General features: G+C 41.4%; 1 protein-coding gene across 5 annotated transcripts in view; it reads right to left on the reverse strand.

Annotated features, from left to right (window-relative positions):
* PDE1A (phosphodiesterase 1A) overlaps positions 1 to 27348 on the reverse strand; it is a 289140-nt gene that overhangs the window by 43221 nt on the left and 218571 nt on the right. For all 5 annotated transcript variants that reach the window (XM_075933755.2, XM_089779787.1, XM_025183938.3 and 2 more), the window contains 4 exons: positions 20734 to 20834; positions 16996 to 17121; positions 3497 to 3598; positions 3263 to 3383 (listed from right to left, as the gene is read on the reverse strand). In XM_075933755.2, coding sequence (XP_075789870.1) covers positions 3263 to 3383; positions 3497 to 3598; positions 16996 to 17121; positions 20734 to 20834 — 450 coding nt within the window. The remainder of the gene's footprint in view (positions 1 to 3262; positions 3384 to 3496; positions 3599 to 16995; positions 17122 to 20733; positions 20835 to 27348) is intronic.

A 27348-nucleotide genomic window follows, 5' to 3' on the forward strand; every position in this document is an offset into this window, starting at 1 on the left:
ACACTGTAAGCTTGTCAGTTTATATTATTACTTTTCTTTATGTGTGGATGTGCACCTTTTGGCTTTGGCTGAGACAGAAAAAAGACACACCAAACTAATATGAAATAGTTATTATCATTTAATTCCCCATTTGGATGGAAAAAGGAAATGAAATTCCAGCACATTTTCTACTTTCCATGGGCTCCGAGTTCACCTAAATGTTATGACCAGATCCTGCTGTTCTTACAGTAAAGGCACTGACCTCGATGGGTGGGAATTTTGACTATTACAGACCGCAAGACTAGACTCTTCTCTTATTCTCTCCTCTCCCTCCCTTCCCCTCTCCCCTGCCCCCCAGACTGTGCTTGTTTGCAACATATTTTAGAGGCTGTGGAGGTTCATCTACGTTAACATCAACCAGAACTGTTCATATTAGAGATATGTGCAGCCTAAATCCTGTCCCGGCTGAGTGTATATTATCCCAGTTTCTGTTGTCTACATTTGAAATGAAGATGCTCTGAGTTTCACATGTTTATCATTACAAAATGTTTAAATACATTTCAATGACAAAAATTGCCTTTATAAAACTCAAGTCTCTGCGCAGTTTATTTATGAGCTTGTGCCATTTTACATTGAAATAATAAAGTAGTATCTAGAGTTTTACCTGAGGCTATGCTCTCCATACCATAGCAGTACAGAACTGTATGTTGTTAATGATACTGCCCCGGGCTAAATTATATTGTCTCCCTATGCTCCCTGCCTCCCTATATCTAAAATGCTTTTGCAGTGACTTGTTTCTGACCTTTTCTTCTGGGTTGATGACCTCTCCCCTTTCCTCCAGCATTCTATATCATCATCATTTCCATTTATGGTAAGAGACACCAACTGGTGACTCCACATTTCAGGAACTAATATTGAACTTAATTAATGATCTGCTGCTGCTCAACATTTCCCCAAAACTGGGTCTGTTCATTATTTAGATTAAAGGCACCAGTTGTCACTCTCAAAGGCAAATCAAAGAATCAATAAGATTCTGCCAAGTTTACTTTCAAAATCAATACTGAGCATCTTTAGGAACTAAGGGAGAACTCTCCTGGGCAGATGATGTAACTTCCTGACCGATTCATTGCCCTGACCCCATTCCAGTTTAATGTATGACTAATTCTGTTTGAAAATATAACATAGAAAAAGGCCAAGAAGCTAGTATCTGCCTTTCCTTATCTGCTTTGTCAAAGATGTAGTCAGTAGCGGTGCTATGATGTGTCTAAATTAGGTTTTATGCATTTTTTGATGGTTCTTCCTGTAACAGCTTTCCTGCTGCTGGGACACTAGGTCCAATTTTAATTGAATTGTTGTTGTTTTAAACAGCATGCAGGGCCCAGGCATGGTGGATCCTATCTCCCACATACGGGGGAGAGTGTTTTGATTACACTTGTAACTCAAGAAGACTCTGAAAGATCTATGTATTCTTCTTTCTTTTCCTTTTGGATGGATATATTTTCATTAAAATATCTACCTATTAATTTCAGTTGGTAATCCCTGGCCTGACCAAAAATTGTGGGGCCCAAGGTGGCACACTGACAGCGGCTGTGCTGCGTGGCTGGGCGGCTCCCAGCCAGGGCAGTGAAAGAGCAGCTGGGAGGGTGAATGCCGGGCAGAGTAGGGCCTTGCCCGTGCAGTACCCAGGGCAACCTCCTTGCTCTCCTTGCCTTGAACTTGTTCTGTTCATTCTCTCTGGGGGTACCTAGCATTGGCCAGTATAGGAAGATAGCTGGACCTTTGGTCTGACTAAGTATGGCCATTCTTATCTTCGTACGTTATGTTCTTATTCAAAATAATTATGGTGCTCTAAAATGAACTATTCAAATGCTGTACAAAACAGTGAGGATTGCCTTTATCCTTTTGGTTATCAGCTTATGCCTACCTTATTAAAAGCTTCCCATTTAAATGCAAGTTAAATTTGAAATGTCAATCTCTTCCTAAGAATTGTCTAGCATATTCTATCAAGGGCTATTTCTCCCATAGTGCTTTTGAGGACATAACCTAGCTGCATAAAATAAACTGAACATTAGGAAAACATGGGAGCCAGCAAAATGTAGTTTTCTAAAATGCCGCCACTATTAAATTGCTGATTTTTCCCCATTCCACTATTGCTTCTTTTGGCTGGATACCATGTCACCACACTGATAACCCAAATCAAAATGATGTTCAATATTGAGATGAAGAAAAAGGAGGAGTCTAAAATATATTTTTCTCAACAGAAAGAAAAAAAATATCCCTCACTTGTAGTTAATATGTAAAGTGACCACAGATGGTCATTTTATCAAAACAAATCCAGTTTTTCACATGTCATCTTAGGATCCAAAACAATTCTAGCAAGGCACCTGAAATGTCCTGTTTTTAAGTTTCACTACTTGAAATGGTTGCCCACCCTCATCATTGTTAGACAGTAGAATATGTTCTGTTTTTACGAGCCAAGGGTGTTTGGAGTGAACAGAAAGAATGAATGTAAACATGATCAAAGCCCTTCCTCTTTACTAAAAAATAACATTAATTGCGCTTCCTCACTGATTCAAGATAAACTCATTCTTTGTTACTAGAAAAAATAACTCCGTGAAATAAACATATGTTGCTATTAAATTAGACACTGGCAATAGTACACAAGCACACATTTAAAAAGATGTATTTTATCTTTTGTACAACAACAAAAAACACTGCTCCACTGCTGTGTTACTTGTGTGAGCCCAAAGTTATAGCCACGTTATCAATAGAAAGATTCCCATTGGCCTGAGTAGCCTCATAGAGCCTGAAAGAAAAATTCCATCATATCTATATGAGACATTCACAGCACTAGCTCATAATAACAGGAAAAGGGAAGACTTATGTAATATGACATGGATATAACATTCATCTGCCTTCTTTGCTGAACACACATCCTTCACATATCCAGGTACTCCCTCCTACCCAATGCCTCTTTTTAGTTCAGAGTGTGTACAGATCTCTATCTAAAGAGTGAAATCAACTTGACAAATTATAATACTGTAGAGGGAAGAAAAAAATGAATGCTTTGGAGCCTACAATTACCTGAAATAGATATTAACCAACATCTTACTCACATGAGTAGTTGTATTGAAGCCAGTGGGACTACTTGTGAGAGTAAGGCAAGCACAATTCTGATCACACTATTGAATTATAACTCACAGCATTCTCACAGGTGGAATGATAAGATATCTAACAGCGTAAGTTATACTTTAACTACGTTAACATATTTTGAAAATGGCACCTGTCGAAAAAATTCTTCCATCAATGCTGTTGTCCACCGGTAGTGCAGGTCCCAAGATTTTGCTGGATGGCTTATGTCGGCTGCGTGTAGTATCAAAGACATGGCTTTGGCTTTGTCTATCCTGTCAAATCAAGGATATGCTCCAGTTATCACAGAACAAAAACAACTATTTGAAGTCTTTTGTGCACGAGCTCATTTAAAAACTGCTGAAGAACAGAATAGAAAATAACGTACCCCTCTGTCTGCTGCAAAGTATGTCGCATTGTTTTAATTTGCTGGAAATGTCCTGACATATCTGTTGACAAGACCATCTCAATGACCAGGCTACGCAATTCCCTGAAAGCAAGCAAAGCAAAGTTACCAATTATCATTCAGTTATTCTGTTCATGGAACATTGGCTTAAGCAGCTCTGGTTAATTCATATTTTTCTAAACAAAAATGAATACATTTTTAATTAAAAAAGCACGTCAAGATATGATTAACAACTGGAACCTTATGTCCCTAAGGGGATTCTGTGGCAGCAGCACACTTCACAAAATCAACTCTGCAATTATTATTTCAGTGTCCTGCTGTTTTGTGATCCCTCTTTTCTAGTGCATAACCTGCAATGAAGTGTGATAGTGGCTATAACACTTCTGCTTATTTCATCCTAGTAGTAGGACCATCTCACTGGAAGAGAAAGGAGATCAATTTGACCATTGGGCCCACTACAACAACTGGTGAATATAAGCTTCCAAATTAGTGTAGAACAGATACAACAATTAGATAGAAGGCTGAGGGGTCATTTAGGAAACCAAGAAGTGTCAAATTTGGAATGTTAGCAATTCAGTCTATTTAAAGTCACTTTTTACTCCTTTTCTGCATTTCAAGAGTAGTCACAACAGCACCCATGTCCAAATCCCCTCCCCCCACCACCTTCCCACTGTGAGCTATTACACACTGGGATAAGTTACCACAGCTCTAGCAGTACATTTTAGCTACAACTATGAAATAAGCACACAAATACATACGTATGCAACAGAAATCATTCATTCCTACCGCTTGTAACCACTGATTTGGAAACAATGGCATCCTCATTCACTAACTTTTTATAACCTGCTATAAGCATATCCCATTAGGGTCAAAGGGAGCTACAGAGCCATCCCATCCATAGGGTTTGGGACAGCTACCCCGGGCCTCATGCAGGGTGTCCTGGGGAACTAAGGGTACGTCCAGACTACATGCCTCCGTCGACGGAGGCATGTAGATTAGCCAGATAGGCAGAGGGAAATGAAGCCGCGATTAAAATAATCGCGGCTTCATTTAAATTTAAATGGCTGCCCCGCTCTGCCGATCAGCTGTTTGTCGGCAGATCGGGGCAGTCTGGACGTTCCCCTGTCGCCAGAAAACCCTTTTGTCGACCGCCCCGTTATGCCTCATCCCACGAGGCATAACGGGGCGGTCGACAAAAGGGTTTTCTGGCGACAGGGGAACGTCCAGACTGCCCCGATCTGCCGACAAACAGCTGATCGGCAGAGCGGGGCAGCCATTTAAATTTAAATGAAGCCGCGATTATTTTAATCGCGGCTTCATTTCCCTCTGCCTATCTGGCTAATCTACATGCTTCCGTCGACGGAGGCATGTAGTCTGGACGTACCCTAATAGGGGGCTTAGCAGCCACAGCAGGGGTTGGGCCCCCCTCCATACTCATTGTCAACAGCAGGGAGAAGCAGAGCAACTGGGCTCCTGCCTGCTCTGCTCCCCCAGCACCCAGCTGGGCATGCAGGAAGGGGGCTTTGCAGAAGGGATGGGACTGCCACCCCAACTCATTGGGGCACTCTGCTTCCCACTGCCACCAGTGAGTGTGAAGGCAGGGGAAGAAGGGACCCCAGCTGCCATCACCAGGCTCCCTGCTAACCCTCCTGGCCATGTCACTCTGAGGAGGGGGTTTAGAGGAAGAGGTGGAGTGGGGGCAGGGTGAAGATGGAACAGGGGCAGGAAAAGTGAGGGCAGGGGTGGAGCAGGGGTAGAGTAGAGTCAGGAAGAGTTGGGGCAGGGTGGGGGCAGGGCCTGAGATGGATGAGATGATCGTCCTGGGCCCTGCACCCTGCTAGGGAAAGCACTGGGGAGCTACATGTAGGTAGGAGCATGTAGGGAAATACCTAACCTTAAATGTGTGTTTATGGACCAAGCACACTTCCGCATACTTCTCTGATTTTCAGATTCCTTTCCCTGTAATACTAAGAACTTGGACTCTACTGCTAATCATTGATATTGTAGCTTATGGAGTGTCCTAGTATCAGACCTTTCAGTGGGAACTCATGGCTGCAAAATAGCAATGTCAGTTAGATCAAAGACACAGAGGATAGTATGATGAGACTACCTAGAATGGCATGTAGCCAATCAGCAACTGCTAGCAGAAAACATCTCCAACTCCTGGTGACACCAGATGGGCAGGACTCTGAGGCTATGTCTAGACTGCAGGCTTCTTTCGGAAGAAGCTTGTCTGGAAGAAATCTTCTGAAAAAACTTCTTCCAAAAGAGAGTGTCCACACCGCCAAAGCACATTGAAAAAGTGATCTGCTTGTTCGAAAGAGAGCATCCAGACTGAATGGACGCTATCTCACATTTAAGCTTTGATTACTATAGATGGAGTGGCCACCAGGGAACCGGTGCTTTTTTCTCTTTCCTCTTCTTTTGAAAGAACTCCCTCTTCCCGTCCACACACACCTTTTTCTGAAAGAACTCTTTCAGAAAAAAGCTTCTCCTTGTAGAAAGAAGTTTACCAATGTCAGAAAAACCCCTCAGTTCTTTCAATTTTCTTTCAGAAGAATGTGATTGCAGTGTGGACATAATTGAAGATTTTTTTGAAAAATGGCAATTTTTCCAAAAAAACCTCTCTAGTGTAGACATACCTTGAGATACTACAGAGAATTCTTTCTCTGGTCAAGATCCACCAGGTATCTGCCTGGCTGATCTTGACCACACGCTTAGGGTCTAACTCATCACCATGTGTGTGATTGGAAAGAAAATCTCCCTCAAATCAGATTGACAGAGACTCACTGTTTTTCTGTTTTCCACTGCAGCATGGAGCATGGGTCATTTTGATTGTTAGATTCTCTGTAATGTTAGATTCTCTGTAACTTTAAGTCTTTAAGATGGCAACTCGTTTTCTAACAGGGGTCATTGACCCTTAGGCTATGTCTAGACTGCAGGCTTCTTTCGAAAGAGCCTCTTTCGAAAGAGAGCGTCTAGACTGCACGGAGAAATTTCGAAAAAGCGGCTTGCTTTTTCGAAAGAAAGCATCCAGTGAGTCTGGATGCTCTCTTTCGAAGAAGCCCTATTTACATTGAAGAACACCTTCTTTTGAAAGAGGAACTTTCGAAAGAAGGCGTTCTTCCTCGTAAATTGAGGTTTACCGCCATCGAAAGAAAAGCCGTGTTCTTTCGAATTAATTTCGAAAGAACGCGGCTTGAGTCTGGATGCAGGGGAAGTTTTTTCGAAAAAAGGCTACTTTTTTCGAAAAAACCCCTGAGTCTGGACACAGCCTTAGAGAAAAATCAGTTGCGGACCAAACATAGCTCTGTGGGGGGTGCAGAAGCTAAGTGCTTTTCCTAGGACCTGGGGTAGGGCCAAAAATGAGGTGTTCAGGTGGAGACTGGCACAAGGAGTTGGGGTGCAGAGTCTGGGGTCGGGCTCATTATATTGTTTGGAGTTACAGGGTTTAGGAAGAAATCACTTGAAACACAGAGAGCTGTGGTGGCTGCAAGGTGCCATTTTATTCCATAACACAGAACTAAATAGCACTAGCTCAAACTGGCTGGGCTGACCCCTAATGACCTAACTCAGTTACTATAACAACAACGAGATCTATATCTACAGCAACCCAATACACAACATATTCCTCCACTCCTAATAAGAACTTCCCTTAAATAAAACAAACACTAAACTAGGGAATGAGGGTAGACTGCCTCAATTCCTCGCTAATCCCTGGGATTATTTTGCTCCGTAACCTTGGGTTAACCTTAACTAAAGGTCCAGCCATGGAGGAGGCCTTCTTTGTCTAGGTGGATAATGGTAGATGTCTGGTGTTCTTGCACTTGAAGGTGTTATGGGTGTGGGCCTGAGAATGGGCTCGGGACTTGAAGCACAAACAAGTGACACTGTTGGATCAGCCTGCTCAAGGAGGGGATTTGTGTTCGCCGCAGGGAGTGATGGAGGAGGAGAGTCAGGAACAGGTGATTCATGATTTGGCAGCTCATTGGTAGTGGTGAGGTCAGGCAACTCAACCGGAGATGTGTCCTGGAGGCAGGCATAATCTGGCAACAACTTATCTACATACCGTTGCCAGATGAGATCCTCTGCAGTCCAGACAGTATAGGGAACATGTCCGGTTTGAGTGATGACAGTGGCAGGGACCCATTTAGCTCCAGAAGCATAGTTCTGAGCCAAAACCAGCTTTCCAAGACTAAAGGTTCAGACTTTTGCTCTGGATGCATGCCTGATGACTTGACCTTGTGGTTGACGTTGCACAATTTGTTGTTGTTCAGAAGGTTTCAGCAGTCCATCGTTAGTAAGTCTGGGGACATTTTGGTTGTAGCATGAGGTGTGTTTCTGTAGGATAGTAAGGTGTTCAGATGCTTTTGCATCAGTGAATGTCCTCTAGCCAATTTCAGAGTTTGTTTCATTGTCTGCACAAACCTTTCAGAAATCCATTGGTGGAGGGATGATATGGTGCTGAAGTGATGTAATGAATCCCATTTGCTTTCATAAAATTTCCAAACTCCAGAGAGATGAACTGCGGACCATTGTCATTCACTTATATTTTAAAGACCAATATAACTAAAGTATCCACATAGTTTTTGGATAGAACTCTCAGCAATAGTGGACATCATTATAGAGACTTCTGGCCACCAAGAACATGTTACCTTCAAATGGGCCAGGAAAATCAAAGTGAACTAGTTGCCATGTTTTTTCAGCCTAGTCCCATGGGTGTAAAGGTGCATTCTTCACATCCTAGCATGAAATACAAGCTCTTACCTTCTCCTGAATGGCACACTCCAAGCCAGGCCACCAAAATAGCTTTGTACAATTTCTTTCATGCACATCATTCCACAGTGACCTGAATGTAGCTGTTCTAATATCTGTTGTCTCAGTAGCGTTAGAGTAAAGACACATTCCCCACAACAAGCACCCAGAATGGATTGATAACTCTATCCTCCTGGACATGTAGAGAACAAGGTCATGTGAGACCTAAGAATCCCATAGAGATGTTCCATGCATCACTAGGTCCATAACTTGGTATAGTAGTGGGTCAACATGAGTTGCTCTCTTTACTTGCACAGCAGTGATAGGCATGTTCAAACTGTTCATAGAAGATTTCTTTCTGGCCAATATTTTGATGTTTGACTAGCAAAGGCAGCCTTGAGAGACCATCTGCATTGCAATGCAGAGTGGATTTCCAATGTCTGATCTCATGTGTGTGTCCAGAAAGCCACAAAGCCCATTGTTGCATACAACTAGGGGCCAGTGGTGGAATGCCTGTGTGTGAACTAAAAATTGCAGTCAGCAGTCAGTGGTCAGTGAGAAGTGTAAACTTCTGTCCAAAGAGGGTCTGATGAAATTTCTGTAGCCCGAAAATTATTCCCAATGTTTCATGCTTGAATTGAGCCTTGCTTAAGGTGCGTGAAGCAAAAGCAGTTCGTTTCTCTTCTCCTGGAGGCAAATGTGTAACAAGACCACTCCAATTCCATAGAGGGAGGCATTGCAAGCCAATTGTAAAGGTAAGGATGGATCAAAATGTGTCAGGACCTCTAAGTTTAGCAATGCACATTTAGCTTTTTTAAATGCAACATCACATTTCCATCTCCTTCCAGGCCTTGTTTTGGCCAAGGAGTTCATGAAGTGGTTTTAACAGTGTGGCTAACTGTGAAATAAACTATCTGTAATAGTGCAATAGTCTGAGAAATGAGCGAAGTTGACTAACATTTTGAGAGGGTGACAACATTTTGATGCATGGTGACCCGGCTTACCACAGTGGTAACATTCCTGGCTCCCCACTGTTTTGTGCGCAGGTTCTTAGGACACTTCATGCTCCCTAAGGGGTGCAGTGAGGTATTGCGCCTCCTGTGTGGCCAGTTCCATGGAGACTGCAATACTAATAGCCTTCTGTGGGGTGAGCTGGGCCTCTTCTGTATAGCTTCATTGTGCAGGCCACACACTAACCTGTCATCAGGGCTGGATTATCCAATAGGCAAACTAAGCACGTGCTTAAGGCACCAGCACAGCAGGGACACACACACACACACACACACACACACACACACACACACACACACAAAAGAGAAATTTTACGGCATAGTATTGTTTTTATTTTGAATTACATATGAGGGGGCACCATAATCTTTTCAGTTCTTAGGGCCTCTAAAGGTCTTAATCTGAGCCTTCCTGTCACATATGACATTATTTAACATCTCCTAGAATTCACAGTATACTGCAAGTTTTTTCAAATTCGCTACAAATTGTACAACTGTTTCACTTTCTTTTTGGTCTCTTTTGTGGAACCTATATCTTTCAGCAATTACCATTGATTTTGGAGCATAATGTGACCCCAGGATTTCCACAATATCACTGTAAGATTTGTTCTCTGGCTTAACAGGATGCAGCAAACCATGTAGCAAAGAGTAGGTCTTAGCTCCTGCAACACTTTAAAAAATTGGCACCTTCTTCTCTTCCTTACTGCAATAAAAAAAAGCTTGAAATGCTCAGTATATACATGCCATTGCTCTATAGTCTCCTCAAAAAGTCCCAGTGGCCCTGTAAGTGTAGGCATGGCTGTTGTAGGCATGGCTGTTGCACCTTCCTTCCTCCCCCCCCCCTTTAAAATCTCCCAGCCTCTGGGCTTCACTGCATCAGAACAAAGCAGACCCTGGTTTTAGTTCCAGTCTAACACTCAGTTCTCACCCCCACCTTGCAGAACAGCAAAAATGTTTCCTTACATTGACTTCTACTTCTTCTGTTGCTGGAGACAGCACAGGTGTCCCTGCCGCATTGACACTTTGTTATATCATTTGGAGTTACAGAGTTTAGAAATAAATTGCTTGAAACACAGAAAGCTGTAGTGGCTGCAAGTATCCATTTCATTCCATAACACATAACTAACTAGCACCAGCCCAAACCAGCTGGGCTCACCCCTAATGACCTAACTCAGTTACTATAACAACAACAACAACGAGATCTATATCTACAAAACCCAATACACAACAGGGCTGAGGATGAGGATGAGCAAGAGTCCAGGCTGGAGGGCAAGGGGGTTGAAGTGTGGGATCAGGCTCAGGGCTAGGGCAAGGAGTTCAGTGTGCTGGGCAGCTCTTACCACCCTCAGCTCTCAGCAGGCATTGCAGCAAAGCTAAGGCAGTCTTCCTGCCTGCCCTGGCTCTGTGCTGCTCTCATAAGGGCTTGTATGTGTGGTCACTAGGTGGAGGCACAGCCTGTGACCACAGACGCCACTCCCACATCTCTCAGTGACTGCTCTTCCCAGAGAATGCGAGCTGCAAAGCTGGTACTGGGGGCCTCCCTGATCGCTCCTATGTCTAGGGGCTGAAGGGACATGCCAGGTGCTTCTGAGAACAGCATGGAGCCAACCAGATTTTTAACCCTATCTTCCCCCTTGCAGTCAGGCAAGCTGGCGCTTGCAGCTCCAGGCTTTGGCAAGGTTTGAGGGGGGGCTTCTGGACTATGGCATTGGGTCTGGCCCAGAGATGCTAGGTTTCCCACCCCCACTTTTAACCAGGATTTGAGGACTTCCATAGCTCAGCCACAAGTTAGGCATCTCTATGGGGGTGGATGGATGGCTTTTCTGGCCTGCAATGTGCAGGTGGTCAGACCAGATGATGGGTATTGTCCCATTAAATAGTCCAAGTTAAATGTGGTATGCGGGAGGCTCTGAAACAAACCTTGCTAAACATTAGTGTGCAATTCTGTGTTTATGCTTTAAACATTGGAGTTCATTACAATTTGGTTTACAGGAGAAGTGATTGTTTATTACAAGTTTTGAGACTGAGCTCCCTTAACAGTAGTTTTCAACTGATGTAACTCATTGACTTCAGTGAATTTACTCTGGGTTCGCACTGGTGTAATCGAGTGGAGACTCAGGCCTTTCTTTGCTATTCAGATGATGTGCAGCCATGGCAACCTTGGGTGACCTCATGATAGGACATTAATTAACTTGCATCCCAACTGTTTCTCTGCATGCTGCTTTGAACTTGTATCCTTCATATGAAGCAAATCAGTTTTTGTGAGAAATAGGCAGATATGGCATGGAAATCAAGGGGTTTATAATAGATACAGTCTCATTTTTTGGGAAGAGGGGGGAAATTGGAAAAACACAAACTTGAAAAAAAAAACCATTCTGCACCCTGTTTCTAAACATTATTGTCCTTTGAACTTTCATTTCTTGAGTTCACTTTTAAGAGTAATCCAAAAAGAAACATTGGGGCCTCTACTTACTGTTCCCTGTACTGTACACAGAAGCAAAATTTTACTCATAGAAATGTCAAGCTCTCACAGAAATCAGTGGGTCTAATTCTGACTCTAGTTGCATGTGTAAAACTGCAATAACTCCACTGACCTCCCTACACCCTCCACTGACCTCACTAAACCCTCATCAGCTGTGCCCCAGGAGGAGAAAATGGGACTAATCTGCTGCCATGTTTATATATTGGAGCCTGCCTGCCAGCCCCAGGTCAGAACTGGAAGAGTTCACAGTTGAAGGAAAACTGGAGCTCACCCTGATTCACCATCATCAGGAGAATCATGCCACCTTCATCCACTGCCTTCTGCCAGGAGATTTCACACTCACTCCCTTCTGCCACTCACCTCAAGTAAGAAAGTTCTGGTCACATCCAGCCCCATCAGAGATCTCCCAAGTGAATCATTAGAAGGGACCTGCTGCCCACTTCATCAAGTACCTGACACTCAGGTAACCACCAAATTGGGTAGGACAGTTCCAAAATGCCAAGTTCAAGTCTCAGTCCTGAGCTGACTGACTGCAGACAGCATTTGTCCTGGATTCTCTGCAATGCTGCTCTGAGTTCAACCAAGGCTCAGGGGCAGCACAAGCCTCTTCCTGGTGGGAAGAAGGGGCTCAGATTGGCTTTAGCTTCTGCTTGCCATGAGACTCCATGCCCTGCTCCTCTCCCCACCCTCCTCCCGAGGCCTCACTCCTGGCCAGGCCAGAAGCCAGAGTCAGGCAAGGGGGGAGGGATAGCTCAGTGGTTTGAGCATTGGCCTGCTAAACCCAGCATTGTGAGCTCAATCCTTGAGGGGGGGCATTTAGGAATGGTACTTGGTCCTGCTGTGAAGGTAGGGGACTGGACTCAATGACTCCTCAAGGTCCCTTCCAGCTCTATGAGATGGTATAAGAGCCATCCAGGGAGCCCCAGATCCTCCCTGTGTCTTGGACAGCATAGCCAAAGGGGTCAGGACAGAGGCTAGAGGGCATCCCAAACCCTTGCACAGGAGTGGTAGAGGGTCCCAGGTCCCAGGCTATCTGGATGGTTCTTACCATAGCCTGGCTCTGATTTCCAGCCAGGACTGGGGGTAGGGCTTGTGAGAAAGAAGAGGACTGGGGTTGGGGAGCTCAATAAAAGAGGAGTGGGCAGGGCCTCAGGTAGAAGAGAAAGAATAGGTGGTAAGGCCATAGTAGGGGCCACTTGCAACAGGAATCACTGTACTCCAGGAAGAGGGAAGCATGTCCAATCAAAGAAAATGGATGTGGTGGAAAGAGAGACTGGGGGTGAAAGAATGAATGGATTTTTCGGGAGGAAGAAGAGTACGGAAAGGATGTTTTAGAGTGGGTTGAATAAGAGAAGGAGTGAAGAAAGACTATATTATTTGGGGAATGTCACATGCTGACAGAGCCTTTGTTACAATGTTGGCAGCAGTTCACTGATTCAGACCCAAACCTTGTGTTTTAAACTTAATTGAGGATGACAGTTTATTAGCACATTTCCCTCCCTGATGGTAACAGGTAGAAAAAATGGTAATGCAAAAAACCCCACAAGAAAACAAAAACAAAATACCCCTACCCTCTTGCTGAAATAATTAGCAAAGCCATAGTTTAACCAGGAATGGGCATTTAAAAAAAACAGTACAACTGAAGAAAACAGATCTGACAGTATTTAAGAAATGAATCAGAGACAGGAAGTGTGTTGAAAAAACTGAACAAATTATCATTTCAATTTACTGGTAATTTGCTTTATTGTAAGCTTCAAAGCTGCTATTTTAATGGCATGAATTTTAATAAAGAGAATAAAAAAGTTCATTCTATTAATAATTTAAAAAACTGAAGTGCTTCTTTCAAGGGGCTAAATGGATGTTCCACTGTGCTATTGAACCACTGTAAACAATAACAGGGAAACAAGAATATTTTTGAACTCACAAAATGAATACCAGGCAATCATAATTTTCCAACCTGACCCTCAAAATCAGGTCAACTAGTTCTGCAAATTGCATGGGTATTCATATCCGCACTGAAGCACGCACAGATTCATTAGAGGGACCAATATTAAATGCTGATTTATGTGACCAAATAGAGAGTTAGGGACCCTACTTTAGCTAAAGTCGGGAAATCCATTTATTTATGTCTGGATATTGGTGATATCTTAGCAGAATTTTCAGAAGCCTTCACAGTTGATGATGCCTACTTAAATGTAATCATTAGGGTTCCTGCCTCTATTAAATAAAATATATTATACTCACATTAAAAGGGACAAATTTCTGCCCCCTACAGCTTCCATGCAACGTAGCTGGCTTTAAATGGGTTGCACAAGCATCACAACGGGCAGAATCTGAGCACTGTGCAACTGTCCATATAAAGAATTTCTGGTACAAATATCTATGCTATAGCACCACCAAAATAAATTCATTCACGAAATACAGAATAAGTCACAATTAAAGGAATTTCAAAAGCAAATGCAAGCACAATTGGAGAGTAGCGGAACAACTTATAAAAGAGCACACTAAATTAGCACTAAAGCATGCCATAGAGAGAGAGAGAGAGCGCATAAAGGAGATACATTTAGTACAGTGCAGCATGAAAAGCAAGGAAAGTCACTATGAAGATAGATCAGTCTTGGTAGACATGAACATTTTAGAAATACATATATATGCTACCAAATCTTCACAGCTATAGCCCAGGTCCTGAGACCTGCTCTGCTCCAGTCTGCCAGTGCAGATATGGGTTCTGTAGACTAGTCACAGCACTGGGGAATCTTCTGCTGTTATAGGGACTCTGACCCTGCTTTATTGCCATCTCCCCACTCCAGCCACCTAAGGAAAGAAGAGTGGTTGGGATGCACTGAGCCCTATTGATCCTAGACTGCTAGAGTGGCCTCAGATGGGGGCAACTGGGTGTAAATTCAGGCAGTATTTAAATTGCACTGATTTAGGTTGGGGACTTACATAGTCCTTGGTGACCCCAAGGAAAAGGGAAGCACAGAGGCATCTTTGCCCTTGTCCTTTATTGACCACAGTACAGCTAAACCAATTTCTAGTCCTATGTCTCTATAGGTATGTAAATAGCATATTAATGAACGTGACAAACCTCTATCTAGGATAAAATCCCTCCGGAAAAAAATTAAAATAATATTTTTTTCAAATATAAAAAAAATAAAAATAAAAGGTTTAGTTACTTACTCCATGTATTCAGGTAAATGGCATAAAGATTCTACATGACCCATATTGATGGGGGCTGAAAAGCATCAGTATCTGAAAGTTATTTGCTAGCTAGTCTACATCCCTAAAAAACTATCACTTTCTTCATATTCAACCGCACATCCCCTAATGTGATCTAAGCCATCAAGTGCTAGCAATGCCCTTCTGCCATGTATTTTGGTTAAATTGAACAGTCTTTATGACAAAGGATTAATGGACACAACTCAGATATTCGAAATGGCAACACACAGAATCTGTTGGGGGCAACATTTTAACCTGCCCAGGCACTCATTAATGGATTTAAAAGTAGGCATTCTTTTACAAAGTAATTTCAGGAACCAACTACAGAGAGAGACTGCAGAACTGGCTTTCATATGCAAATTTGACACCACCTCCCAGGGACTGAACAAAGACATGAACTGGATGGACCATTATAATAAACACCCAAATGACATCAAAAGCTAAGTATGGGACACTTACAGCCCACTCTATTCATCTCATTTAGCCCGAGCATTACAATTGACAGGGGTTTTTTCCTCCACTCCTCCTTTCTTTAAATTTGGAGGTTCTGACCCTTTTGCTTCACTCATCCGAAGAAGTAGGTTGTGCCCATGAAAGCTCATGATATATAGATATAGATATAGATATTTGTTTGTCTCTGAGGAATTTTTTTTAAGTTACAGACTAACATGACTACCCCTCTGAGACTTCATATTCAGCGTCAGTCTAAGTGGAGAGATCACAGAGGCTGAAATATCCTTTCAATCTGAGAGACGGTAGAAGCTTCCAGAACAAGGTTAAGTCACACTGGGAAAGGGAGCATGGGTAAGATAATACTCTCATTCCACATGTTTAAAATCAGCTTCTAGAGCTACTGATCTTTGGCAAGAACTGAATTCATTTAAAGAATTTAAGAATAACGAATGAGTGCTGTATGCTCTGAGAGAAAAAAAATCAAAAACATTTAGCAGTCTGCCTTAGTTACAGAGAGCAAAAAAAATACTGTATGTACAAAGGGGCCTGCAACAATTAAGGATAATTAATTGATTATAAATCAATAGGTTTTAATTCCTTATATTGTTAAATATTAAAACCTTGAGTGTCTATAAGCCAGTTTTACATATTCCATCTCTGAAATAAGCAACATGCAATTGAATTGTCTAGCAATTGCCAAAAAGGAAATAAAAGAATACATGCAAATAAGAAAGTGTTACACAGAAAGGTTCCAGTCTGGGCCAGTACTGAAGCTTTTTGTGCATGCTGGGCCAAGCTCTGTTCTCACATCATGCAAGTCCAATGAGACAAATAGATTGTTCAGATATAATGGTGAACAAAATTTGGCTCTCTCTCTTTAGTGACCCCACTCACAGAAGCAACGTTCTCCAGGTGCAGCACATCTGCCAGTGATACCACAACACAGCTACCGATTAGACATTTTAGGGATACTTCTAGCTATATCAACAGAAACACGGGAGGCTTGTGTTTTGTCTGCTCTGCAAGCACTGTTGCACACCACTGCAATCTTCTTAATAATGGAAGACCTCAAGGCAGTCCTGAAAATTATCATTTATGATATTGTGGTTCAAGTTATTGTGAAATGTCAGTTCCAATTCTGATAATCTTTTTAAATACTAAGTTCCAATGCACATAAATGCTTCCATTTCCAAGGCTTCTTCAGTTTCAGCTAGAACTCAAAAGGCATTTCTAAACCTCAGGCTGGTGGTATGAACTTGAGGAGACATACTTGCCCTAGCTCTCAGAGTTAGCACCTTGCTAAAAACAGAATGAAGCCATGACAGCAGGACAGATTAGCTGCCCTGAGTATGTAGTATGGGTCTTGAATGGGTACATACTCAGATGAGATGAGCTAGAATGGAGGAACAAAAGTGGACCTCAAAGAAAGTTAGCATGAGCATGTGTCCTCAAGCTGGAAATGCCAGCCCCAAGTCAATGTGTAGATGTACCCAAAATGAAGTGCACAGGAGAATACCTGCCCATTTTATTTATTGTAGTCATCTTAATGTCCCAATAACTCTTACCTCCAGTCATCTTTGCTTAAGTTTGCCAGGATGTTCATGTCTTCCTCTTGCATAAGTCTGTAAGCAGCACTTACATGATGGTTTTCAAGCACAGAGCGATCATTGTACAAAATTGCCACATCTGACCTAGGTGTAAAAGAGGTATGGGAAGAAGACACCGATGTTAGAAAATAGAGAGAAAAAGGTTATGTTGTCACTAATGGGTCTTTTTCTTTAGTTTAACGTAATATTTATGTCTTCTTAGTGGGTAGGGGTCTGAAAATAAAACCTCACAGATAATTCCTCATAATAAAAACAATGTGCTATTAAACATACTCACCATATTATCTACTACATAGAGCAAGGACCAGATTTTGGATGTGTCATCATTTTCTCTTTGTAATATGTAATTAATGTGATATGGCCCAGAATTCCTTTGCTGTCTGCAAATAGTTTTGAAACCTTCTGGAAAAAATACATGCCTCATCTCCCTCTAATGGCCAGCTCACACAGAGAATGGCAACCTTTAGCTGCTGTTAATTACTCTGTAAGCTCAAGTGGCAGAAGCCTGTGTTGTGAATCTAAAGTCTCACCCTGCTCAGAACCCATGCCCTGCATGGTTCCAATTCATGGAAAAACAAAACTAGAAAAATCTCTCTCTCGCTCGCTCCCTCTCTCTCACACACACACAGAATATTAAGCACACAAGAGTTAGAAAATGTCAGAATTGAGGTGCGTAGTCGGGCGGTCTGGTTAATGACGCTGCTGTATGTTTGATTCTGCCCTATTGTTACTGAAGTTGAAAGGAGTGTAGGGCAGCCATGCAGCCTTGGCCTTCTAAGCCCAACAATTATTAAACAGAAAGGAAAAGAGAGAGAGAGAGAGGAAAGATAAGAAATAAGGGATAAGGAAAAATGACACTTGAGGGAGGAAGTGACAGCAGGAACCTACGTCTCACATTTCAGGTGACATTCAGGATTTACCCTCTGTGACGGTGCGTTGGGGGTCCCCCGTCTCCTGCACCCCGAAATGGCACAAACAGACTGCACCAGCCGGTGGAATAGAGGAAGTTTATTGCCACTCCAGGTTACAGCACAGCACAGATGTAGTCTGGTCACAGAGCTGGGCTAGGATGCCTCAGGCCACCTTGAGATGGGGGAGACTGGGCCCCTAAACTCCAGCCCCTTTCCCTAGGCTGTCTCCTTCATGCTCCCAGCCAGCCACTAACCCACTCTCTTCCAGCCCTGCCCCCCAGCCAGGGCAGCATTCCACCTTCCTTTGTTCCTCCTCATGGGGGGTGTCTGGCCATACCGGTTGGCATAGTGACTCATCCTGTTTTGCTGGGTCGTGGTACCCACGGCAGCCAGTGGGGGTTACCCCAGGGCCAGCAGCATAGAAACCAGCCAGGTACCCCCACTACATCACACCCTCAGCCTGTGGAATTGACAGTGTTAATCTCTCTGGCCTGGTCAGAACATCCTTCAGGACTGGGATGATAAAATCTCAACAGTGTCCTCCTTGGGTCCCAGTAGATGAGGTGGCAGGCATGCTGGGAAGACATGTTCCTTATAGCCCACCTGGCATCAAAATTATCCCCCAAAAGTCAATTATTAAGACCCTCCATGATACTTAGAACTCTATAATAGAAGACAGGTGACCTACTATTCTGAAGTGCTATAGCTATCATGATTTAGCTCTTCTACTAGCTCCAAGGGTAACAAGGTGGGAATGTACTCTTTGAAACAATGAGTACTATTAAAAAAAATCCAAGCTAACCACTTGTGCATAGCATGGCATCAGGGAAACCACAGAAGTAAAGCAGGATTGGAAAGTTTGTTCATTAAGTAACAAATCATAAGCTACCTAAATAACAATGTTTATGTCCAGTCTTTTAATGACACAATGGGAAAAAGCTATGATTGGCTAATCAGGCATTTTTGTGAAGCACACTTTTTGATCCACATAGCTAATCATGATTGTTTTAACCAGTGTGGAAATTTGACATGACTGTAAGAATATTTTTTCTGCCTCTTTGAAGCAAGAGAAACAGGAGGATAAGCAAATAGATGTCTTTTTTAGGGTCAGATTCAATTACAATGGAAGATAGTGCCATATCAGAAAACAAATATGTAATAGTAAGCATTTAACTGTAAAACTCACAGCTTAATTTATTTTCCATTTTTGCAGTACTTCAAAAAAATACAAAAGACTAAAATAGAAAAGCAGCTTAAACTTAGAACAACTGATTGAAGTGATACAACTTATTTTTAGCTGGACTGTGTGAATGCAGCAGTATGTTGAAGAGGAAAAGGGCTTTCACTAATAATTTAGCTACCCACATGGAATTTATTCCTCACCTAATTTATCAAACCATTCATCAGCTGACTACTCTGTATGCAGCCCCTATGCAGTTTAAAGCCTACCATTGGCAGGCAGCATAGCCTGAGGTGAGTAGAAGACCACTTCTGTTCATTGTGAAAAATACAGTGATGGAAATAATTTAGTTGTTCAGTGCAGCCCAACATGCTTTTAAATTCTATAGGCCTTTTGGCAACAATATATTTCAGTCAATTAAATTATTACTTTTATTATCATCATCATTATTAATCATCATAATATTATATTTCTTCATATGCCCTTTTATGAGAGGCTCAACATCACCTGCATCCCCTATTTCGAAATTAAGGAAGACAGGGCATGCCTTTTATACCTGTTCCCTAGTGCATTAGCATTACATTTTCACTTACAGTGCTATTCATTTGTAGATCTGAAAATATTTTTGTAAGATAAACCCCATTTCACATGGAGGAAGCTTGAGACTTTCAAAATCCTATAGCAAAGCAGAGCATGGACTAGAACGCAGGGCTGCTGACTCTCAATCCAGTGCTCTTGCCAGTGGACTCTAGTGAACACAGTAGGGATTCTCCAAAATAGGCTGAGGAAGGCACCTTAAAAATCACCCATTTTCAGAAGCCTAATTGCCATTTGCTTTTGAAAATGTCCTCCTCTGTCACAAGGATCTTGCAACTTAATATCAACAACAAATATGACACACTGAAGTAACAGTTTAGATGGATATGGTGATACTATTGCAGGGGAAGTAGCATTTAAGGAGCTATATGGAGGAGGGTGGCAGGAATGGGGAGACCTACTTCAAACATATACCCAAATGGGATATTAAAAGGAAGCTACTAAGGCCGAAATAACAAAAAGAAAGGGAGTGGGTACGAAGCATAGTGAGAAGAAGAAGAATCAGAAATATTCTGTACAGCTGGCATCCTTGTCATGTTCCAAGTATTTTGCAATGACCCCTTGCATATCAATGAGCAGCCAAACGTGAAGATTTCACTTCAAAGCTATGCAACCAGATCCTGGGATCCTTATTCTCATATGCACTCTTTGCTCACATGAGTAATTTCATTAACTGTGTCGAAGCCAAAGAGGCCACTCACATGATCAGGGATGACGTGGGTAAGTAAGGGTTGCAAAGCTGACTACCACCAGTATCCAAAGAAGCAAAACATTTTAGGAAGCAGAACTTTAATGTTGAGAAATTGCTGGTCAGGTGAAGCATTTCTTGCTGAATGAATGCCAAGAATTCCTCACTTTCCTCTTTCATGTACCAAGGTATTATCTTGACCCCAGCCAATGGCACTAAACAGCTAAGCCACTAAATTGCCTTCCTTTTCCTCCCTTTATTCTAGATCATGCTGCAACAGCTGCATTCAGACAGGATATCACAAGATGAAGGGTGCTTACCTTGTCTGAATATGGAAATTGTTTGTGGTCCCAGTATGCTCATAATCATGGACTGCAGCTGCAAAGATCATAGCTAAGATTTCCAGTTCTGTGAGCCAGTGCTAGTGAATAGAAGCAAAATTCAGTCACATTTTGTAAAATAGCTTAACTGTGATATTACATCATTGAAAAGTTTCTACATGTAGCTTAATTAAACCTTACTCTTTTTTTCCTACCGAGTCATAAAATCTTGAAAATCACAAAGCATTGTACACTTTGAGAGTATCCTTCAGCTTCTGTTGACTTCATTGGGAGCAACGTGAGCCCTTTATGTACAACAGCAAAGTAAAACTTGTATGTTCAGAAAATTAAGTAAATTATTTATTATTTGATAAAAGCCTGTGTGATAAATCTGGCAGAGGGTTGGAACATGAGGTCTTTTGTCAGCCTGCCAATGTTTGTCTCCTGTGAAATAAACTATACATAAAACATGGTATTAAGTTACAGTTGTATTTTCCCACTTAGTGTAAGGTCTGACTCTCAAACTAACAATGCACAGTGGTTTTCCATGTACAACATCAACATTAAACACAGGCTTTACCAATCCTGAAATTTTGAAACTGGTATTTTTTTCTTCCTATAGTTAATATACTGCCATATTAGAATGGTAGTATTGTATAAAACTGAGATCTGCTTGGTATACTTATCAACTTTTTATATATTTTTACTTACTATCTGCTACTCTTCTGAGCAATGCCTTTCTAAAGACACAGGATATATTCTGTTGTCTTGCATAACACATTTACTCAGTCTACACGAAATGTATTCCATCTCAATATAAATCTACTAACAACCACAAATAAACCTCACAAAGTCATGTGTCTGATTTGGCAAAATACAATGTAAAATTTATTACACCAATGTTGTATTTTGCACTCAATTGAAGGTCACTTTGGATTTGACACATAACATACCTGCTCACCCACTCTTATTATTATGGCACACAAGGTTTGTGTCATAGAAGATACAAGTACTGTTTCATAAGATGCCTGAGTATGAGTATTACAGATTGTTTCATAAGGATGAAAACAGCCAATCAAAGTTCACTAGTTTTGTAAGAACAGCAAAGGAGGATATACTTAGACAAAGTAAGACTATTTGAATGTTGAGACTCCCAGTGAAACTATGTAGATTTACATTTAAGGAATAACAGAAAGTACAGTGTAACCTTTGTTATCCGGCACTTTGTTAACCAGAAAACTTTGTTAACCGGCATTGCCCGTAGCCACAATACTGTCACATCTTCAGGGGCACAGGTCTGAATTGGTTTACCATGATTGTCTTAACCATTTTTTATTTAAGAAGTACTAATCATCTTTAATTCAAAATAGAAATGTGAGACCAACTGCCTGACACTACAAAACTACCAATATTAAAAATGTGAGTTTTACTATTATTGTCCATTGGTTTTTCCTAGGTTGATGGGACCCTCAGATAACCGGAATTTTTAGATAACCGAAACACTCTAATCCCTGAGTGTGCCAGATAACACAGGTTTTACTGTATTATAAGCAGAAACCTCCACAGTATTTTGTATTTTAAAAATTAGAGTGAAAGCTGGGAATGACTTCCACAACGTTTTCAACAGAATATCTAAATACAAACTAATAAATTATTAGCAACTGAAGCTAAAAAGAAAACCGTCTTTAAGCTTCTTTTCTCCAAATAATTTTTAGAAACCAAAATAGTTTCTGGAAAATCCTTCTATAATTAGTAGAGAATTTCTTGCAAAGGTGTCTCTGGACTGCAGACAAATTTTGTGTGGAACTGTATGCTGACAAATATCGTAGCTATTAAACACATGTTATTCAGTCAAATATTCAGATAATATATACATGATCCCTTCAGCAGACTGAAATACAAAGCATAAAGCTTCCAAACATTTGTTTTAATATAAGACATGAGCTAGATGGGACAAGATAGGTGATGATTAGTACAGGAAAGATGGTTATATCAGTCATTCTCTTTTCTTTGCTTGGAGTGGGACAAAAAAATTAAAAAAATGTTGTGGTGGGAAATGTAAGAAAGTTTGAGTGTCACTACACTTTTAATGGTGGGAGAAGATTCAGAATATTTGTTCTCCACTTTGATCACTGTTCATAAGATTAAAAAGAAAAACACAGTATGACTTTAGAGTTCCCATCCAATTTTCTGCATTCCACAAGAATGTGTTTCGGGGGGCGGAGATCAGATTAATTGGTTCCTAATTGTAATCCCACTTATCTCATCAGGAGTTGAGTCACAGAAGACTTCAGATAATATTGAGCCTACCCTTCAGTTCAGGTGGTTTAATACAAGATCAGAGACTAATTCTCCATTATCCATGATCCTTGACTTTGTATATATAATAGGCACCTGGCTGGGTGTGACACATTGACCTTGTTAGCGTTTACTTCCTCTGATGGGTATTCAGCTATTTGAGCTATATTATGGCTTGGGAGAGATTTTTATCTGTTATTTGACTCTGATTTCAGATATTAGAATTACCCCATGCCATGATCTTCAGTGAGGGTATATCTACACTTGCACCCTCTTTCGAGAGAGGGATGCAAATGAAGACATTCAAAATTGCAAATGAAGCCAGGATTTAAATATCCCGTGCTTCATTTGCATAATTGCGTTATGGCGCTATTTCGAAATAACAAACATCGTGCGGATACGGTTATTTCGGGAGAACACCCTTCCCTCAAAATAACTGTTAAAGAGTTATTTCGAGGGAAGGGCCTTCTCCCGAAATAACTGCATCTACTCTGCATTTTTTTTAAAAATAGCACTATTTCAAAATAGCACCATAATGCAATTATGCAAATGAAGCGTGAGATATTTAAATCACGTCTTCATTTGCAATTTTGAATGTCTTCATTTGCATCCCTTTCTCAAAAAAAAAGTGCAAGTGTAGACATACCCTATGAGTCCAAGGACTGGATTAAGATAGCAGCTTCTCTTATTATCTGAAAGTTTTGGATAACAGATTCCATTGTATGTTTACTCTGGGTGAATTAATCTTAGAATCATAGAACACTAGAACTGGAAGGTATCTCAAGAGAACATCAAGTCCAGTCATCTGTCTTTAGGGCAGTACCAGGTACCATCTAGATCATACCTGATAGATGTCTATCCAAATTGCACTTACTTATCTCCAGTGATGGAGATTTTATAACCTCCCTAGGCAATTTATTCCACTGTTTAAACACACTCACAATTAGGGAGTTTTTCCTAATGTCCATCCTAAACCTCCCTTGCTGCAGTTTAAGCCCATTGCTTCTTGTCCTATCATCAGAGGCCTAGGAGAACAATTTTTTCTTCCTCCTCTTTGTAACACCCTTTTAGATACTTGAAAACTGCTATTATGTCCCCTCTCTATCACCTCTTTTCTAAACTAAACAAGCCCATTTCTTTCAGTCTTACCTCATAGGTCATGTTTTCTAGACCATTAATCATTTTTGTTGCTCTTCTCTTGACCTTCTCCAATTTCTTCACATCAACCTTGAAATGTGGTGCCCAGAAATGGACACAATACTCAATACTCAGAGACTAATACACAACACGAAGGCCAAATCAGTGCAGAGTAGAGCTGAAAAATGACTTCTCGTGTCTTGTTCACAACATCCTTATCAATGCATCCCAGAATCATGTTTGCTTTTTTTTGCAAGTGTCACACTGTTGACTCATATTTAGCTTGTGGTCCACTATGAGCCCTAGATTCCTTTCTGCAGTACTCCTTCCTAGACAACCACTTCCCATTCTGTATGTGTGAAATTGATTGTTCCTTCCTAAGTGGAGTCCATTGCATTTGTTCCTATTAAACTTTATTCTATTTACCTCAGTCTATTTCTCCAGTTTGTCCAGATCATTTTGATTTATGACCCTATCCTCCAAAGCACTTGCAACCCCTCCCAGCTTGGTATTATCTGCAAACTCAGTAAATATAATGTCTACGTCACTATCTAAGATATTGAAGAGAACCAGTCCCAAACCAGACCCCTGCGGAACCCCACCTTTTATGCCCTTCCAGCATGATTGTGAACTCGTAATAACTACTCTCTGAGAACAGTTATCCAAACAGTTATGCAACCACCTTGTAGTAGCTCCATCTAAGTTGTATTTTCTTAGTTTGTTGATAAGAAGGTTTTGTGAGACTGTATCAAACGCTTTACTAAAGTCTAGGTATGCCACACCCACCTCTTCTCCCTTATCTACAAGATTTGTTACCCTATCAAAGAAAGCTATCAGATTGATTTGACCAGATTTGTTCTCTACAAATACATGCTATTACCTTATTATCTTCTAGATGTTTGCAGATGAATTGCTTAATTATTTGCTCCATTATCTTTCTTGGCACAGAAGTTAAGCTAACCTATCTGTAGTTTCCTGGGTTGTTCTTATATCCTTTCTTTCTAGATGGATACTATATTTGCCCTTTTCCAGTCTTCTGGAATCTCTCCTGAATTCCATTACTTTTTAAAGTTGACCAATAGGCTGCATTTCATCAGGCCTTGGCGATTTGAAGACATCTAACTTTTCTAAGTAATTTTTAAGTTGTTCTTTTCCTATTTTAGCTTCTAAACCTACCTCATTTCCACTAATTAGTATGATTTATTTTTTATTTCTTTAATTCCGTAACTCTAGTGGTCCAATAGCATAAGTGGGTTTTTTTTCTTCTCTCTCTCTTTTGGTGGGGTGGGGAGGCATTTAATAAATACTACAGTTGGGAAAAGAGAATTTTTACTGCTTAGGCTTTTGGCAAACTGGAAAACAGCAATTCTCTGGAGATTTGTAAAACTAACACTGCTCAAATGTATGCCTTCAGTTAAAAGCATTCAAAGTTCAGGGGTTTCTAAAACCTAGCTTTATTCTATCTTGTTTAATCCATGGCCCAGAGAGGTGTACAGGGACAAAATATGATCAGTGCTCTGTAAGGTTTGGCATTCTATGTATCAGTCCCACAAGCTAGAGAAAACACAGAAAGACTACAAATGACATGCCTCGACTGATAAATCCACTGCTGTGGGCATCCGTTATAGAAATACATCAAAGGTGGGTAAAATATTCTAGGCACACATCAGAGAGAAGCGTGGGGTAGAAAAAGGCACTAGAAGGGATGCATGCTGTGAAAGCAATTAGCTTGGGAGCAGTATAGTGTGTCATTCTCATCAGGTAAATAAGGCTACAAGTTAATGAAGTGACAGAAGCACAAGAAGATAAACATAACATTTGTGCATTGTGCTGTCAAGCTCCCCAAACTGACGTGGCACTAGCTAGCTACACAAGGTACTTTTGTGGCCTTCATCACCTCACTATCTTCTAAATGTATTTATTCTCCTCACACCTGTAAGGAAGGGAAGTACTAATATTATTCCCATTTTACGGATGGGGAACTGAACTGTAGAAGGACAAAGTGACTGGTGCAAGGTCTGACAGGAAGTGTTAAGTGGAACAAGGAACTGAAGCTGGGTATGCTCAGGCCTGGCCTTACCATGAGGCAAACTGAGGCCGCCACCTCAGGTCCCAGACTGGGGGCGGGAGGGTGCCACTAGGACCCAGAGTGTAGAAAATGGTGTCTGCTGCTGGTGCAGTGAAGGGGCATGAGGGCATCATTTGAGCTCCCCACCTCAGGTGCCAAAATGTTGTGGGCCAGCTTTGGGTATGCTGAGTTCCAGGCTAGAGTCCTAACCATGGGACAGTCTCCTGATTCAGCCTCTTAGTGCATGTCATCAATACATGAACAGAACTCCTGACATTAAAACATTGTAGGACAATGGCAACAATAGGAAATTTTATTTTCTGATGACACCGAAAAGATAATTTTGCTTGGCAGGCTGCAGCACTTCTAGTTTTCGTATGTATACAGTGTCAATAATGTCTTTCATTAATTACATGCATGCAGTAAATAATCACTCAGGGTGAGAATTGAAGTCACCGCTCTCGGTGACACCAGTGGGAATTCTACCTGAGAAAAGACAGCAGAATGTGACCCGCACTTTGTAAGATGCACTACTGTTAAACTTTACAGTATTGGAAATAAATACTTGATACTTTAGATACTTCTGAAAGTAAATCAAGTTTGCCTACACTCTTAAGACCAAACTTTGCTTTGTCATTGGGCTTGATCCTTCTCCCAGTGCCTAGAAATGGCCCCACACCAAAACCTCAGATTCTGATTGAGATTCGCATTATGGTATGCAGCTTAAATCTTTCTGCAGAATGGCCCACACAACAAAACCAAGTATTAGAAATTTGTCAAAATTCTCATTTACGTTATGTATGTCTACACTTGCAGCCTATTTCAGAATAGGGCTGCAAATGTAGGCATTCAGAATTGCAAATCAAGCCTGGGATTTAAATATCCTGTGATTGATTTGCATCTTCCTGGCCAGGCGCCATTTTTGAAATTTACAAACCCGGAATAACTGCCCTCATCTACACGCGGCAGTGAAATGGGCATTTGAAATAAAGCCCTATTTCGAACTACCTGTTAAACCTCATTGCAAGAGGCATAACAGGTAGTTCGAAATAGGGCTTTATTTCGAATGCCCATTTCACTGCCGCGTGTAGATGAAGGCAGTTATTTCGGGC

Source organism: Pelodiscus sinensis, chromosome 7 (assembly GCF_052426305.1).
Source record: "Pelodiscus sinensis isolate ZL-2025 chromosome 7, ASM5242630v1, whole genome shotgun sequence".
In the NCBI taxonomy this organism is placed as follows: Eukaryota; Metazoa; Chordata; order Testudines; family Trionychidae; genus Pelodiscus; species Pelodiscus sinensis.